The 15,731-nt window shown below is 36.8% G+C and overlaps 2 protein-coding genes and 1 long non-coding RNA gene across 4 annotated transcripts in view; 2 read left to right on the forward strand and 1 right to left on the reverse strand.

The window, feature by feature from the left end:
- Positions 1-4,111, forward strand: part of LOC136816499 (uncharacterized) — a 50,487-nt gene extending 46,376 nt beyond the window's left edge. For both annotated transcript variants that reach the window (XM_067072842.1, XM_067072841.1), the window contains 6 exons: positions 722-1,197; positions 1,722-1,819; positions 2,096-2,252; positions 2,616-2,954; positions 3,064-3,220; positions 3,658-4,111. In XM_067072842.1, the coding sequence (XP_066928943.1) occupies positions 722-1,197; positions 1,722-1,819; positions 2,096-2,252; positions 2,616-2,954; positions 3,064-3,220; positions 3,658-3,971 (1,541 nt within the window). In that variant the 3' untranslated portion in view covers positions 3,972-4,111. The remainder of the gene's footprint in view (positions 1-721; positions 1,198-1,721; positions 1,820-2,095; positions 2,253-2,615; positions 2,955-3,063; positions 3,221-3,657) is intronic.
- On the reverse strand, positions 3,993-9,514 carry LOC136816500 (gamma-aminobutyric acid type B receptor subunit 2-like). Its single transcript, XM_067072843.1, has 3 exons — positions 7,265-9,514; positions 6,181-6,642; positions 3,993-5,012 (listed from the first exon to the last, which is right to left on the reverse strand). Exons 1-3 carry the CDS (start codon positions 9,059-9,061, stop codon positions 4,551-4,553), a joined length of 2,721 nt encoding a protein of 906 aa, XP_066928944.1. The 5' UTR covers positions 9,062-9,514; the 3' UTR covers positions 3,993-4,550.
- Positions 9,515-13,729: 4,215 nt separating this feature from the next.
- Positions 13,730-14,918, forward strand: LOC136816501 (uncharacterized). Its single transcript, XR_010847932.1, has 3 exons — positions 13,730-13,954; positions 14,153-14,347; positions 14,795-14,918. It is a non-coding gene; the product is annotated as an uncharacterized lncRNA (long non-coding RNA).
- The last annotated feature ends 813 nt before the right edge of the window (positions 14,919-15,731 follow it).

A 15,731-nucleotide genomic window follows, 5' to 3' on the forward strand; every position in this document is an offset into this window, starting at 1 on the left:
TCGACCCCTAAATTCTACGAATTTTAAAGTTAAGAAAAGCAATAGCTATGAAGAAATTTTTTGGATAAAAAAAAAGCTTTATTGAGAAGTGCGGGTGCTATGCCAGACATTATAGTTTCTGGTGTCACTCATCCCGCTCCGCGCCTACGACGAGCTATATGCTCTCCCGCGTAGTTCGAGTGTTGTCACTATGCATCATTGTATCTGTGTCTCACGTGCACAGAACCAGCGATGCCTGGACAGCGCTAATCATTCCGATTTGAAAAAGGATGAATTCCTACTTCGCAAGGAGTAGGACCCGTTCATCAACGGGGGAGGGCTCATATCATTTTATTATCCGTATTGCCCCTAGCCTATACTAGACGTCACCCTCGTTTTTTCTACGCAATTAACGTCTATTCCACTTTGCGACTTTTTCGAATGTTTTGAGCCCCGGTTTTCGGGCTCTAAACATTCGATTTTTTGACGTCACTTTTAACTTTCGAAGCTCCAACAGTAGCAAACAAATCGAATTTGCGTCAAAGCACTCGAAAGGCTTCTATTTTTTGAAAATCGTCAAAGTGGAACTCACCAAGAAACGAGATGAAAAATCCCGGTTTTTAGTGAGAAGTTCGCTATATCGCCCCCTGCAGTTCTCTTTTCAACACAGTGACCTACCAACTAACGCGTAAGAAGCAATAGAATAAAGAAATTCAATTTCCTTTTTTTGTTTTTTTTTCAGCCACGTGTAAATGCCCACCCATTATTTACAACAATTTCTTCAACTCTCAACCTTACATTGATTACAACAAAAAATTGATCGAGATGGCTGGATTGTTTCCGCATCTTTTGCAGATGATCATAACCAACGTCTGTACTGATACTTGCAACTCCTACAACCATTCCGTTATTTACTATGACCGCACTTCATCCGGTGATCCATCTTCAAAGAAAAACGAAGTCGGTGTCCGGAAAAAAATCGGACAGTCAGCTCATATGAATTTCCCGATTCAAGGGCTTGTTTCTATGAAAAAGTTCCAAGGCGACCATCCTTTCGTTAGCTTGGTACCTTTCCAAGGGACAGCTTTCGTTGTGTTTCACGAAGCTGTCAAATCGGTCGGCTTCATCGGTCTCTTTAAAGCTGTCTTCAACGCTTGGGCAGTTGTGGTGATCTCGTGTTTAATGGCTTGGCTTTGTGGTTGTGTTTATTGGTTCACCGTAAGTCATATTCTTCCCCCTGCTAGTGATTCCACGTGAATCTGATCTGTATACACGTTTTTTTTTTATAAGAACGTCAAAAATTTTCGAAGCCTTCGGATGTTCTTAGTTTTTTGGATTTGAAGCCTAAAAATGTTCTTAAAATGTTCCTATTTTCAACATTTTTTGAGCATTTTGATGTAATTTCTTAAGAAATTGCATGTTTATAAGTCTCCAAAGCCTTAGTATGTTCTTAGAATGTTCTTAAATTTTTGGGCTCGAAGCCTTATGTTCTTATATAGTTTGTTCTTATAAAAAAAAACGTGTATGTCGTGTATCCTCGTCAAAATGCCTGTTTTTCATTGTTGAGGAGATTAGCGCTGGATACTTCATTATTGCCTGTATTAGGCGATTTTCGGTAAAGATTAAGTAATGTTTGACGTTATTTTGATGTGATCAGTATCACAATATCATTGTCTGCTTGTCATTCTCGATACTGGTTATGGATATTGAGTGAGCAAAAACTACTTCAACTTTACTTTCAGGAACAAACTTCCGAAACAAGTGAGATCAACCTTCAAAGTGCGCTGATTGGCCAAATTCAAGGATTCTGGATCAGCTTTATTACTATGACAACTGTTGGGTAAATTGTAACTTTTTTCGGCTGCCATGATTTTTTGAGCTGAATACAATTAAAATTGTTTTGTCGTAAATAGTTTGATGATTTATAAAAAATCAGGGATATTACTTCAGTAGCGTAGTAATTATCTATTCATAATATAAAAAAGATAATTGATGTGTCATAAAAATCTGCTCTCCTATACAAATTTTGGGTACCCCCTTCCTTGTCTACGCTACTATACTTCACTATCCCAATGTTTGAGCGACATTCAGTTATTTTTTTGTTTACTTTTTTCAGATACGGTGATATCAACCCTTCGACCTTCCCTTCCAAAGTTCTTATGATTCTCTGGGCGCTAATTGGTTTGGTGGTGTTTGGGTTGACCATGGGTGTGATTGGATCAGGTTTGGTCGTCAACACACAACCTGCAACACTTAAGATATATGGCACTCCGGTAAGGCGTTTTGCTCTTTTATTTTGTTTTGATTTGATGATTGTCATTACCGTTAAAGAAGATGAGCATATCTTCTAAGTGCTAAGTGGGTATACAAACTATCAAAACTAGCCTGTAAAAGAGCCTTATTCATGATATGCACTGTTGCAATGTCTTCTGACATTCCATCATGGACCCGACAGCTGATTAGTTGTAAGTGACGTAAAATGAGTCAATACGTCACGTTCAACCATTCAGCTGTTGGGTCCGTGGAAGACATTACAATGGTGCATATCATGAATTCTATATTATATACGTCTATTATACAACACGGCTGACTCGTGAACGAAATACTTTCTTATCAAATTTTCCTGTCTATTTAAGACTGCTGTGATTGAGGGGACATTTGAGAATCGGTTGGCCATTTACCGCAACGCCGACTTGACGCACAACAAGACCTATGAAGACGTCCTCTCTGTGTTACAAGACGTTGCTGACAAGAAAATTGAACTTGCTCTCATTGATGCAAACTCTCTCGCAGGCTACGAAAACGAAATGAAGAGACTTAGTTTGGCTATTGGCAAAATTTACGTAACCGAGAGTTGTTTCGGGGTGGTTTTGACAGATGGCTTCGAAGCGATGGAAGATGACGTTCGTAGCTTTGTTATGTCACAGTCAGCCGAAATTAGTGCGTTCATTTCAAGCAAAGTTGCACAATTAGAGGTAAGAGTTGTTTTGGTCATTGCCTTATAATATTGATTTTAAGCTTTTGGAAATTTTAAGCAAATTTTAATTTGCTTTAAACTCATAAATTGAAATTTGTATTTTTCAGCCATACAGCTTGGAGGTGGAGGAGAAAATTCTCACCGACGAAGAGTTTAACAGTTTATTCGTTAATTGTGGTATTCTATTGATTGTGCTCTCCTTCTTTGGGATGCTTCATACTTTACGTCTGCATCTCAAAAGCAAATCGGAAGTTCACCCTGAAGGTACGGTTTCCCATTTTTATAATAGGACAGCTCCAATTTTGAAAACAGATGAATTATACTTCTTAACCTCATGAACAGTTTACTAGTCGATTAAGTTTGGATTTTTGGATTTTTTGCAGAAAAGTGCGCATCTAGAGAGTAGATGTAATGAAGGGTTTGTAGTCTAGCAAGCTAGACAACTAATTTAGACATAATAGAAATAAAGCAAAAAGTAATGGAGGGAAAAATTTTAGTCACACTACAAACTAAATCCCGTAACAATAATCGTATTATCATATAACGCCTATACTACTGTATTACACATGCATTATAAACGACTCCAGTTTAAGGGGTTTGTAGCAATAGATATTTTCATACTTTGTGGAATGGCTCATAAGGATACTGACAACGTGGATTTTCTTACGCATGCGCTTCAACATTGATTTTTTTTGCTCTAGATCACGAAGATTCAGAATTTATTCTAAGTGAGATTGAATCATTGGTCGATGACTTTAACGAATCATTTGAATCAAAAGTCGAGGGCCTGGAGAACCGGCACACAACAGAACTTCAACATCTGGCATCACTTCATCAGAACTATAAAAGACTTTTATTGAGAAAAGGTTTTGAAAAGGGAAAAGTTGTTCATGCTCTTGAGAACACCCACCAAAAAGCAGCTCATAAAATTGTCAAGGTCAAAACGAAAGAAAAATACGAGCGGATCCTGAAAAAACAGGAATATTTCAACATGAAAGAGCAAGAGGAAAAATGAAAGGTAAAACAGAAAGAAAAATAATTTTTTAGAAGATTTTTAAAGCATTTTGCATTTTTTATACATACGAATCTTATTTATAAAAACTCATTTACAAAAATTTAATTTATATGTGACTAAAATATATGTAGAATATTATATTCGATTTTTGTTGAGTTAAATCACATCATATCTCAACAGGTTCATCTACCATCACATGGTAAGCGCTTTTCTTCCATATGGCTTGAAAGTTCGATTTTAAAAGTGATGTCATTTGAAATTGAACAGAAAAGTATAATTATATTGTTCTAGTTTGCTTTTTTCAGCAAATGTTTCTAAATAAAGGACAGGGCAATATCAGTTTGCCAACATGACTTGCTTTTACATCACAATCGACTCGAGGAGGAGATTAATCATTATCATTCTAATTTTATTATTTTCGTCATTGGTTAAAATATTTTGTGAGCAAGATAAATTATGGTCCGTCGTATCTTCTCTGTATAGAGGACAATGCTTTCGACTCCCATGCAACAGTTCTACTTTTATGGCCTACCACCGCCAACTTTTACAGTTCCACTCCTCTTTCCTCTTGTTTTACCTTCAATCTTTGACGATGTTGAACTGGATGACTGTTTGAACCTTATCACCGAGCGGTGAAGAGGGCGGAGAAGCAGGCTCGGGCGTTATGGGTGAATTATTTTCTTCATCGTCACTTGACGCCCCTATGTAAATACCAGAGTCTAATTTCCTTAAGTTCTGTTTCTCTGTATTTATTGTTAAGGGAGATAAAGGATTTGAAGGTGATTCAAGAATGGTTTGGTTTACGGAGATAATATTCCCGTCTGCTTGAAGTGTGGTCATGTGTAAACTGGGTGGACTGTCCGATAACGAAACTTGTGTCGTCAACGTATTGTCCGACATTTGACGTGTATACTTCTCCGGCGTGAACGTCACCGGTTTCCGCATATATTCCAAAGTATATTTACCGGTTGGAGGTTCGTTCCCGTTGTTGATGGTGCCCGATGATATGTTGCGTTCCTCCGTTACAAACATTTTGCGTATCTAAAAACAAATCGGAAACAACATAAACAATTTATTAACACAAACATCGATACAAGATTTTTAACAATTTGATTTACGACATTCACTTGAATTAGACAATTAACAGTAATCCACAAATTCATTAGTGACGTCAACTTGACCACTGCATGCCGTAATAGGGTAGAGTGCCAGACCCATTCTAAGGCGTGAATCACCTCATTTTATTTCCCCTCATCTATCAAAATCTTTTTTCTTTCAACCTTTAAAATATTTCACTAATTACTTTTCCGCTGGCAATGGTGCATGCCAGAGAATTCGCCCCTTCATATCACATGCGCATGCCCAATTTGGCTCAAGAATTGTTAGTTTCCTTTGATTAACATCAAAACAGGAAATATTAATAGTTTTTGAATTTCTGTTTAAGGAAACTTTGACAAATTATTCCAATATTGAGTGTGTATTGTAATGGTCAATCTGAAATTGCTAACATTTCGTCCTCTGTGGTACGTCGCACTTGGGATGAGATACAGTTGACGCTCTCTAATTCGACGTTCTACTATTCGATATGCTCCCTTATTCGATGAAAATCCAATTCCCCTTGAAGATCGATTTAGAGAGTGTCAACTGTACTTTTAATACCTTTATTTTCAATCCCTGTTATCTTTTGACAACCCCCTAAACCATCCACCAGCCAACTTAATTATTTACAATATATGGCTCTTTCGTAAAAATTAATTGATTCCGATTATCTGTGTAGGCGAATAATTTTGGCAACAAATCTGGCGGTTTTTCACTTTTTGATTAGAAAATAAGCCGGTAATCTGGCTAAAACGCGATTTCGCAATAGCTAAGTGAATGTTCAATACAAATTGAAGAGGTCATTTTTATTTCTCTTTTTAAATTCTTAAGCTATATCAAATTTCAAATTAGAATGTGAGATAGAGCTTCGTCAACCTCATCTTCATTTTAGAGGAGTCTTCTGTGCTAAAAGTTAATAACATTATTCTAAAAATGTTCTTAATGTGTTCTTATTTTTACCGTTTTCTGAGCACTTTCAAATGAAATTAGCTGTCCGATAAGCCTTAAAATGTTCTTAACCTATTCTTAATATTTTGGCCATCGAAACATTATGTTCTTATATAGTTTGTTCTTATAAAAAAGCGTGTGAATTGTTGGAAAAGGTACTAACCCTGCTCATGAAGACCAGTAGTAGTGTAGTTGTTGTACTGATGACAATACAAACTGCAATGATTAAGAAAAGAGCTTGATGTTTCGTCGTGTTGGACAACACTGTCACACAAACCACACCTATCACTGAAACCGCCACAATGTTGTAAATAGCCATAGAAATCTCCTTCGAGTCGTTTTTCACTTTGATCTTGGCATGACGAGTTTGCCATGCTAGAAAGATACCAAATATGAGTTGCAATCCTTTGTAACAATAAATCCCGATGGTGAAATGTGTTTGTTTGTCACACGTGCAGCGGATGACTTGATGGATATTGATGACCTCAGCAAAATGTGACACTTTTGTTGTCACGTTGAAAATATCTTCAGTGAATGGTGATAGTTTGCTCCAGACCCCCAAGATGATGACGTCACCCATTATAAACACCCAGATGACCAAACACAAGATCCATTCTGGTACCACCTGTTTTTTGAAAGGGAAAATGGGAAAGAATGTTTTAAAACTGTTGGTACATTTTCCATCATTTGTTATTAGAGAAGTCCGTTTATTTTGTCCCTTTTTGGACACTAATCTGGCGCTTGCCACAAAGGGAATGGTTAATGGTCCATTTCCTTGGAGAGGAGACGAGTTGAAATTACCTGTTTCTGAAATGAATCATTTTTCTTATGTAGACCTCAAACTACATCAAAGAGAAGATTCGCCCACGTCATGTAATTATGCTGAGGAGGACCCCATCTCATTATGGATATTGTTTCTTATCGCTGTGCTTTTTATTTTGAACAATTTCTTTAATTAAACGAACTAATTATTGAAATTGAGCAAACATTTCAACATCTTTTAACTTGAATGCCAAACAATTCAAGTGATTCACTAAACATTTTTGGACCAAGAACCAAATATTTGAAATTGCATAAACGCGTTTCAGCATGTCCTTGTACTAAAAGTTTTTAGCTTTGTCATATTTTTCTCTTTGTTAAAATCCGACCTGTTGATAGGGATTAAAAACTCCAAAAAACTGTTCAACTCATTCAAAGAAAAGATTTAAAGGGCCTGTTTAAAAAAAGCCAATAGAAAAGAATCTCACCTTGCTGATGTTGTTATTTCGGTTGGTAGTATCCACAACTTTGATATCAGGTGTCATGTACTGTTTGTAAATCCGCCACGTCTTAGTGAACAGTCCACCATACGCCATCGTGAACCCGATTGATAAAATCCACACAAAAGTTGTACAAACATCTGGGATCTTTGCTCGTGACAGAAATCTAGTGTCGATACCGTAAATGATGACCGACAAATAACAAAGAACCGACCCTGCGATCATTATGAAGTCTATAGAAGGAGTATCTAATGTTTTGCCACGACAGCAGATGAGATATAGAAGAGCTGATGCAAATAAGATTGCTAAAATGATTCCAGCAAAAGCCAGAAGCCACATGACTGTCAGTATTGCTTTGTTGAAAACTTGGAATGAGATGTAATAAATAGCGCGATCCTTAGGTACTTCACTGTCACCGAACACCAAATTATTAGCTTGTGGAATCAACACAATGTTCTCATTTGAAGCGTCATATTCGGCGAATGATTTCGATTTCTGACCTCTATGGTTGATCCAGATGGCTTGTAGACCGATCCTTGAGGAACTGGTTAAACTGTTCTCATACTTCAAGCGGCCTGTGATGGCTTCGAAATTCACCATTTTGATTCGTTGAGCCATGGTTAACGAGAACTCATAATCTTCATGATGGTAGGTGGACAAGTTGTGCGTTCGTGCCATTTGTCGGCTCCCGAGTGCCAGTACCCAAATAGAGTCGTAAGCGTAGGCTACATTTTCATTACATCGAACACCAGGTTCTACATTTCGATGCAGTCGGTCAATGAAGTCTTTGGCGCTCATAGAACTGATGGTTTTTCGGTCATCGTGCCGAATACTTTTCTTTGTGATGGAGATATAACCATCAGCTGCATATAACAGTTCATATTCGGTACAAGATATCTCCCTTTGAAGTCCATCCGTTGTTTCGTAAGAATTGTATTTATCTGAAGCCCAGTCTTCGGGTAATGTTTCTAACAGAATCCAAATAACTTTCGGTCTGCTCATACGACGGTGGAATGCTTCACAGAAGATTTTTCGAGCTCCTCGCACACTTACCAACGCAATGATGATGCGAACTCCTTTTTCTTGCATTTCACCAAGCTCCTTCGAAACACTGTAATCGGCTGGGATGCTCCATATGCCTTGATGAACCAAAACTTCAATGTTAGAATCGCCAACTTTCGTATTTGAAACAATACTTCGAAGTTTGTCAAAGTTCTTTCGGTACCTTTTGTCAGAGTAATCATAAATTAGTCCAGTTCGTGTCCAGTTGAACGTTTTGAGGAGCTTAGCAGCAGTATAGAAACCTGAGGTAATGGAGGGTGGTGTTTGCTGATACATGACGAAATATCTCTCATAAGGTTCGTTCGCCTCGCTATACGAGATGTGTATGTTAGCATTTGCTGTGGTGTATTCGGTGCAATATTCCACCTGCTCCTTGTAGGGTGGTCCAATGGTGGCAAAGATGTTTGCCTTCTTGAAAGATGAATGAAGAACTTCGATGGCTTCACCAACAGAATTTGAGGTGTAAGTGTAATAAGGTTTAAGTTTGTAAACCTCACTTACATTGCTACCTGGTACATTGTGCACAATCAAATTATTAGCATTGTTGACGTCATCAATGGCCATTTTTATTGCTTCGTGAGTGCAACCGTTATCTACGTGGGCAAACGGTAACATAACAGCGATTGAAACATTCGCCTGCCGTTGCTCTCCTCTCACCACTGAGGTGAATCCAAGATTGAGTATCATGCTTAGTAGAGGGACTGAAGCGTTGAACAGCTTCATTTCCACCTACGCTTGTTGTTTTCTTTTCCACATTAAAATCTTTTAAAAAATAAAAGAATGAAATTTTAAAAACTGACCATCATTAGTGATTTTCAATTTTCAAAGACAAGCTGGATACTTATACAAAACAAAGAAGGTAACTTTTGATTAAAATGGAACCCAGATTTAAACCATATCCTGTCTAAGTTTCCTGTACTTAAAACATCCTAGGCCAGTGACCTTTGCCATTTCTAATCACCCAATGAAGCAAAAACACGGTTGTTCATCACTCTTCTAATAAAACTCGTTTATCAAAAAACTCGTTATATAATGCAAGATAAACTTTTTTTTTTCTCGTACACACCTTGATATCCAATCACACAGCTGGCTGATTGCGATCAGTGAGATAAGAGAATGGTCCCAGGAAGATTTCTCAAAGAGTTACATCACCAATCATAACAGCTGGTACCGATTAGGAGGAAAGATAACCTAATGATTGAGATACTTTTGATTGACAAAGAAAAAGAAAACAAGCTAGACTAGTCCTTCCCTAAAAGGGTTTCATCAACTAAACTATTTGGATACGTAGCCCTAAACTGAATTTTTCTACTAAAATTAAAATTTGAACTTTCGTTCAATTCGCCATCTGAAAATGTGCAGACAATATTTAACACCGATACACGAAAAATTCGATTTCCATCATCGTTACATATTATAAGAAGGACTTCTTCTCAAGAAAGTGAAACTCTTTCAATACAACAATGTTGTTGTTTCATTCTGATTATAAAGAGAAAAAAAATGTTCTAATTATCATTGTGTCATCCATCTATTCTAATTGTTTTCTTCTTGACAACAATGCCATTCGCTAATTACTTCCGGCCAGTGCTCTTTATTCATCAATGCATATTGAAATATTTTATTTGGCACGCTAAAGAATTTTTTAATCACCTCTTTTAAGATTTTTTAAAACAAAAACATTCCATCATTTTAAGTGACAGATTTAAACCCCCATACGCTGTAGCTGGGCTCTCACTCGGCTTCCAAAAGTTTTTATTAATTGTAGCCTGGAAGCACCAAAAATCATCGGAAAGCAAAGTCAGCAGTGTCTAGATTAGTTATAGCTAGTTTAACCTAAGGTGGGGTCAATCTAAAAATATCATAAACAGTGTGGTTAGATTTCTAAATAAATTTCGTAATGGTCATTCTATTGATAAAATTCTTTCGTCATCTTATAATAAGCCTTAGTTAGTGATTTTATCATTTTTTTTTTACTCAGGGTGTGCATGATAATTTGACATGTTTGATTGGTTACTTCCTGAAATTATTATCCAGTCACCTCATTTCAAAAGATTATAAATTACTCAAGTAGATATGTAGATTGATCACGTGGTTGTTCTACCAAAATCAGTGATTTAACTTAAAAAAACATACACCAAACCTAATTAGTAGGCAGTCGTCCCCATTTTAGGTGCGTAGTATAGTGTATGGGTTACTACTTATAACGTGTGTTATATCCTCCCATCATCAGTAGTTGTTCGAGTCTTCGTGATTCTCAACGATGTTTGGCATTTAACGTTCTTTATTCCTTATATCCTAAAGAGAAGTAATCCAACATGTGTGTACAGTAACATTTAAGCTTTCCCTTTAAAATATAAACGACGATGGCAGACTGTAAGTAATAGTTATCGGACAGTTGCGAGTACAATATGAGAAATATTTTACGAGTTCCGAGATTATTCCGTGCAATATTTTCCGAGCCTTTAGGTGAGAAAAATATACGGAAAATCCGGAACAAGTAAAATATTTCCATATTGTACGAGCAAATATCCGATAACTGGTTTATCGGTGACCCAAAAAATGTACTTTTTGTGTTAGAAATAAGCGCAGGGCACTTTTGTAGCAAAGTGACGTTAGATTGCTGCTACCACTGACCTTTATATAACCCTGGACCAAGCAATATCTGCCATCTTTGATTGGGTTTTTTTTAGAATTGGTACCCAAGGAGAAGCCATTGCAATGCTAAAAATTAACGTCTAACGCTGCTACATCATCAAAAGAATTTGAGAAAAAGTAGACCTAGCGCTCTCGATGCATTTACACCGCTATTGAGTAGTGCCGACATTAGGGTACCAATTTTCAAAAAACTCCGATCAAAGATTTTGCTTGGCTGGGATTGAGAAGCTTGGTCCAGGGTATATAAAGGTCAGTGGCTGCTACCCGCTACAATGCAACAACATCTTTTCGTCAATTTATATTTTTACATGTAAAATACAAGATATATTGTACTTTTTTTAACCAATAAGATTGCAGATATTTTTTGGATCGCCGATAAAATTTCATATTGTGAATCTGTATACAATTGCTATCCACAGAGTTACTAAGAGAATATGTTATCATTATTTCAGTTTGACGAAATGATAGTCATGAATAGCAAGGGCTTATTGTTGTGTATCCATCCGTGAGCAACACATTTTAACTTCTCTGAAATGTTAACCTGTGAGAGGATGTACTATTGGAATTTTATCGTAAGGAACTTTATGTCTAAAGAGCTCCATGAAGGCTCAAAGCTGTTTATGTTGAAAACATTCTAACGTTACTTTAAATTAAATCCATTCCTCTAGTATTGGTAATTAATAAAAAGATCTGCATCATGTTGGCTCGTGTTCTGAGGAGATGACACCCCGATGACACTCTTTCATAGAATTTGTTGCCTTTCTCACACTTGCAGTACTGCGATTACTCTTAGGTGCCAAATAAACGGGCCCCCCGCTTGTTAATTTTTCGATTTTTTTCCAACCCCCCGGACCTTGTTAGGACCCCCTCGTTTATTAATTTTTGAAAAAATTCCCAGCTACAAAAAGGAAAATTCCTCGTTTTACTCTAAAAAGCCTAAATTTAGTCTATTTTGACCCTTTTTAGGGTTTTTAAAGGTCCATTTTCCAACCCCCCGGTAATTAGCCCCCCCCCCGTTTATTTAATTTGAAAATTTTTCCCAAACCCCCCCCCCCCATTTATTCGAACCCCCTCGTTTATTTGGCACCTAAGAGTACACATCATGTAATAAAGATTTCCTTCTCCCGCCTTGTGTTTACTATACCATCTTATCATTTAGGCCGATTTTCCAACTTTTAACTACCTCTGTCAAACTTGGTTCATTGGAAAGCTCTATCTTTTCTCGTTTCCACGTAAGCAGTTATAGAAAAAAGTTATTGGATTTTTTGTAAAGCTAATTGGAGCAAAGATTAGCGGATTTTTACTGCAAGAGCAATCTAAAAAGTGGTCAAACGACAGCCATTTTTTAGTCAAAAAAGTTAATTTTGAGCAAGTTTTGGCTATAACCCAAGTTTAGGTGAACACCTATTTTCGATTTTTTTCTTTCAGGTGTTCTTTGGTCATCATACTACAGGTTGAAAAAATTTTTTTGATAAAATTTCACTTTTTCACAGAATTAATACCACAGGGAGGTAACGTAAAAAAAGAAAAAATCGCAATTAAAATTCAGGATTTCGATATTTAATGTCAATTTTGATTCATTTCGGTGCTGAAATATGGTCTTTCGTGATACTAATCGAAAAGATTTATAATTTTTTCAAAATGTTGGCCTAAATAATTAAGAAGTTTCAATTTTTGGCCATTTGATGACACCATAAAATAGTTTTTTGCAATAACTCTTGATATACTTTCATTACAAAGCTAAGATTTTGCACACTGGGTGGTATTGTGGTAAACAAGAGTTTGAATAAAAAGTTTTTGAAGCATTTTATTGCAAAAATTCGATTTTCCTGCTGACGTCAGCAGAAAAGATCCAAAATTTTGAAGACCCGTATATCTTTCAGTGGAAAATTTCATTGCCTAAAGTGGTTTCAGTCAGCAAATATTGAATTTTTTAGATTCGATGATGTCATAAATGGCTGATGACGTCATCAGAAAAAAATTTAATATGGGGGTGGGGGATATATAATAATATAACGTTTTTTTGGAAATTTACCCCCCCCCCTATGGACATTGTGAATTACGACCCCCGGACAACAGATGTTACTCCCGGACAAGCATCAGTTGACCCCGGACATTCAAAATTACTCCTAAACAGAGCAAATCTGCGCCCAAAAAAGGCAAATTTCCCATATTTTTCACTACCCCGGACAAAATAACCAATATATCCTCCACCCCCCCCCCGCCCATTTTAGTAGAGGTAAATTTCTAACTTTCTTAACTTTTCAGTCCTGCTGGAGACAAATACGACCATCAATGGGAAGCTTTAGCTGGATGGTTTCTCGGACCACGTGCAGAAAACCGAAACATCTTCAATGATTTGATGTTAAAAGCTATTTTTAACTATTTTTCCTTCTCTTACTTAAAGCCTCGTTGTAGGCCAAGCTCTGATTTCCAACATTTTCATTATTTTCTTCGATTTAATAACTACCGGTGAGGGGAAAGATTTATTGAGCAAACGGGACGTGCGGAAGTCTAAATTATTTAATTGCGTACTTTCAGGGTCACATGACATGGGACGTGACAATGCCGTCGTTTTTGGGATACGTTTCCGGATTACTTTGGAATCAAAACAACGTTGAATTAAGTGAATTTTCGCCATGTTAAGTTGTGAATGTAAAATATATTTGAAAAATTGAATAAAAAGCTTTTCGGCTTACGCCATCATCAGTTATCATGAACAAGTTATCAACGACGTTGATTCAACTGCTTCACCAGTCACCACTAAGTTTGAAGTGGAAGTTGGTCAACAACTTTACAAATTGATGCGATTTGACGACACCAAAGTCACACCATGGGGTCATTTGACAGGTTGTGGATCTGTCGCTAACATTGAATCGATGTGGGCTGCAAGAAACACCAAATTACATCCATTGGCTTTGAAGGATTCTTGCGCTGACCCTGATTTCCCCGAATTGATCGGTATGAAAATGTGAAATAAGCGTTTTTCTAATTCAACAATTGAGGCCAAAACAGCTAATTTGGGACAAGATATATCTTACATAAGACATTTCAAATCTTTGGAATAGTAGATTCCAATTTGGTTTTAGTTCATCACCGGTATTCTCAATTCAAAATTACATTTTAAGCATTCCTCCAATTCGAATCCCTATTATTCAGACGGTTTGGAGTGCAAGGTATTTGTACCCTGGTCAACAAAAAGAAAAGACGTTGAAAGAATGCACAGAATGGGAACTGTTGAATTTGAGAATCGATGATATTTGTTTTTTGACTGATGACGTCATCAAATGTATCGGAGAGAGAAATCCAGATTTCAAAATTGACGTCAAAGCAACCGTTGATAAAGCTTTGGAGGTAAATATTGTACTTTGAATTTTAATCCTCCTGCCTGAATGACGGAAAGGTGCCCACTTTGGGCTAAATTTGGAGGTGTTTGGATCACTCGTTGACCAAAAATGATCAAAAAACGGTCAAAATCTCAAAGTTGATTTTGTCAAATTTTAGCATTTTTTGACTTTTTGGCTAAAATCTCGCTGGAAGACTCACTTTTGATTTTTTTTTTTGCTTGAAGCTCAATCCAATTCCTACGAGTTAGACCAAAAATGACGATTTCTAAATCAAACTTGGCATTACAGGGGGATTCGCCTTCCTATACAACCCATGTCTGATATACACGACATTGGCACTTAAAGGGTTAAAGTAGACCCGAATTAAGTTCTGAGGTTTTGCAGGTTTTTCCCTTTGTTTGTTCGCAAAGCCTTGTCTCCAATGAAAAAATCAAACCTTCACTTTTTCATTTAGAAAAATTCACCAGTGCAACTTGGCTTAGCAGAATTTTTTTAACCGACGACACAAGATAGGTGAACAAAGCACAAAAGATGCAACAGTGAGGACATATCCACGAGTCTTTTCACCAGGAACCAACCATTATATTCATGGCCGAATAACATTACTCTAATAACATTCACATAAAAGTTGACAGCAAAGCTCGTCAAGATTTAGAGAGTAGGTGTTATTACATTTTAACATGGAAACAGTTAATTTTAAGAAGTCCATATCTACATATATACTGTCTAATTACTGTAGAATTTTAGTGACGTAAGATTTCTGTAATATTTTCTCTACCTCAAAGCTTCTGGGTATCATTTACTGTAAAAGATCTCAGATAGGGATTTTTTATTACACGCCTGTCTCACTGCCCCAGTGGAACTTTTTCCTCAGTGGGGATAAAAACTCCTATTAGAATCCCAATGGGTGGGTTTGGAGTGCAACTTTTAAACATTGAATTTCGAATGGGGATAAAATCAAAGTTCATTTCCCAGTGGGACTGAAATTTCAGGGTACTTTAGCACCGGGAACGAAATTTTTGCCAAATTTTCCCAGCGGGTCTTTGACGGGGTGTTTTATTTCACGCAACAAAACTAGTAAACCTTATTAAAGTAACTTTATCTTACCAACAGTCTGGTGAAGGAATTGGATTATGCATTGGAACACAAGATTGCAGTATTCATGGTTGTGGCAGTGATTGGTTCAACAGAAGAAAGTGCTGTGGATGATATCGCAAGAATCTTGGCTCTAAAACCAAAATATGAGGCTAAGGTAAAGCAAATTGAGTGATCCATTTATCATCATTGACAGCTGTGAAATTTTTTTTGGTTTTTAGATTTCTGTAATTCGATTATCTTTTATTTTTGAAACACCAATTTTAGAGACTGTTCATCTAACGTTTCCAAACCAT

This window comes from Clytia hemisphaerica, unplaced genomic scaffold (genome assembly GCF_902728285.1).
Source record: "Clytia hemisphaerica strain Z4C2 unplaced genomic scaffold, Clytia hemisphaerica genome assembly, whole genome shotgun sequence".
NCBI classification, from domain to species: domain Eukaryota; kingdom Metazoa; phylum Cnidaria; class Hydrozoa; order Leptothecata; family Clytiidae; genus Clytia; species Clytia hemisphaerica.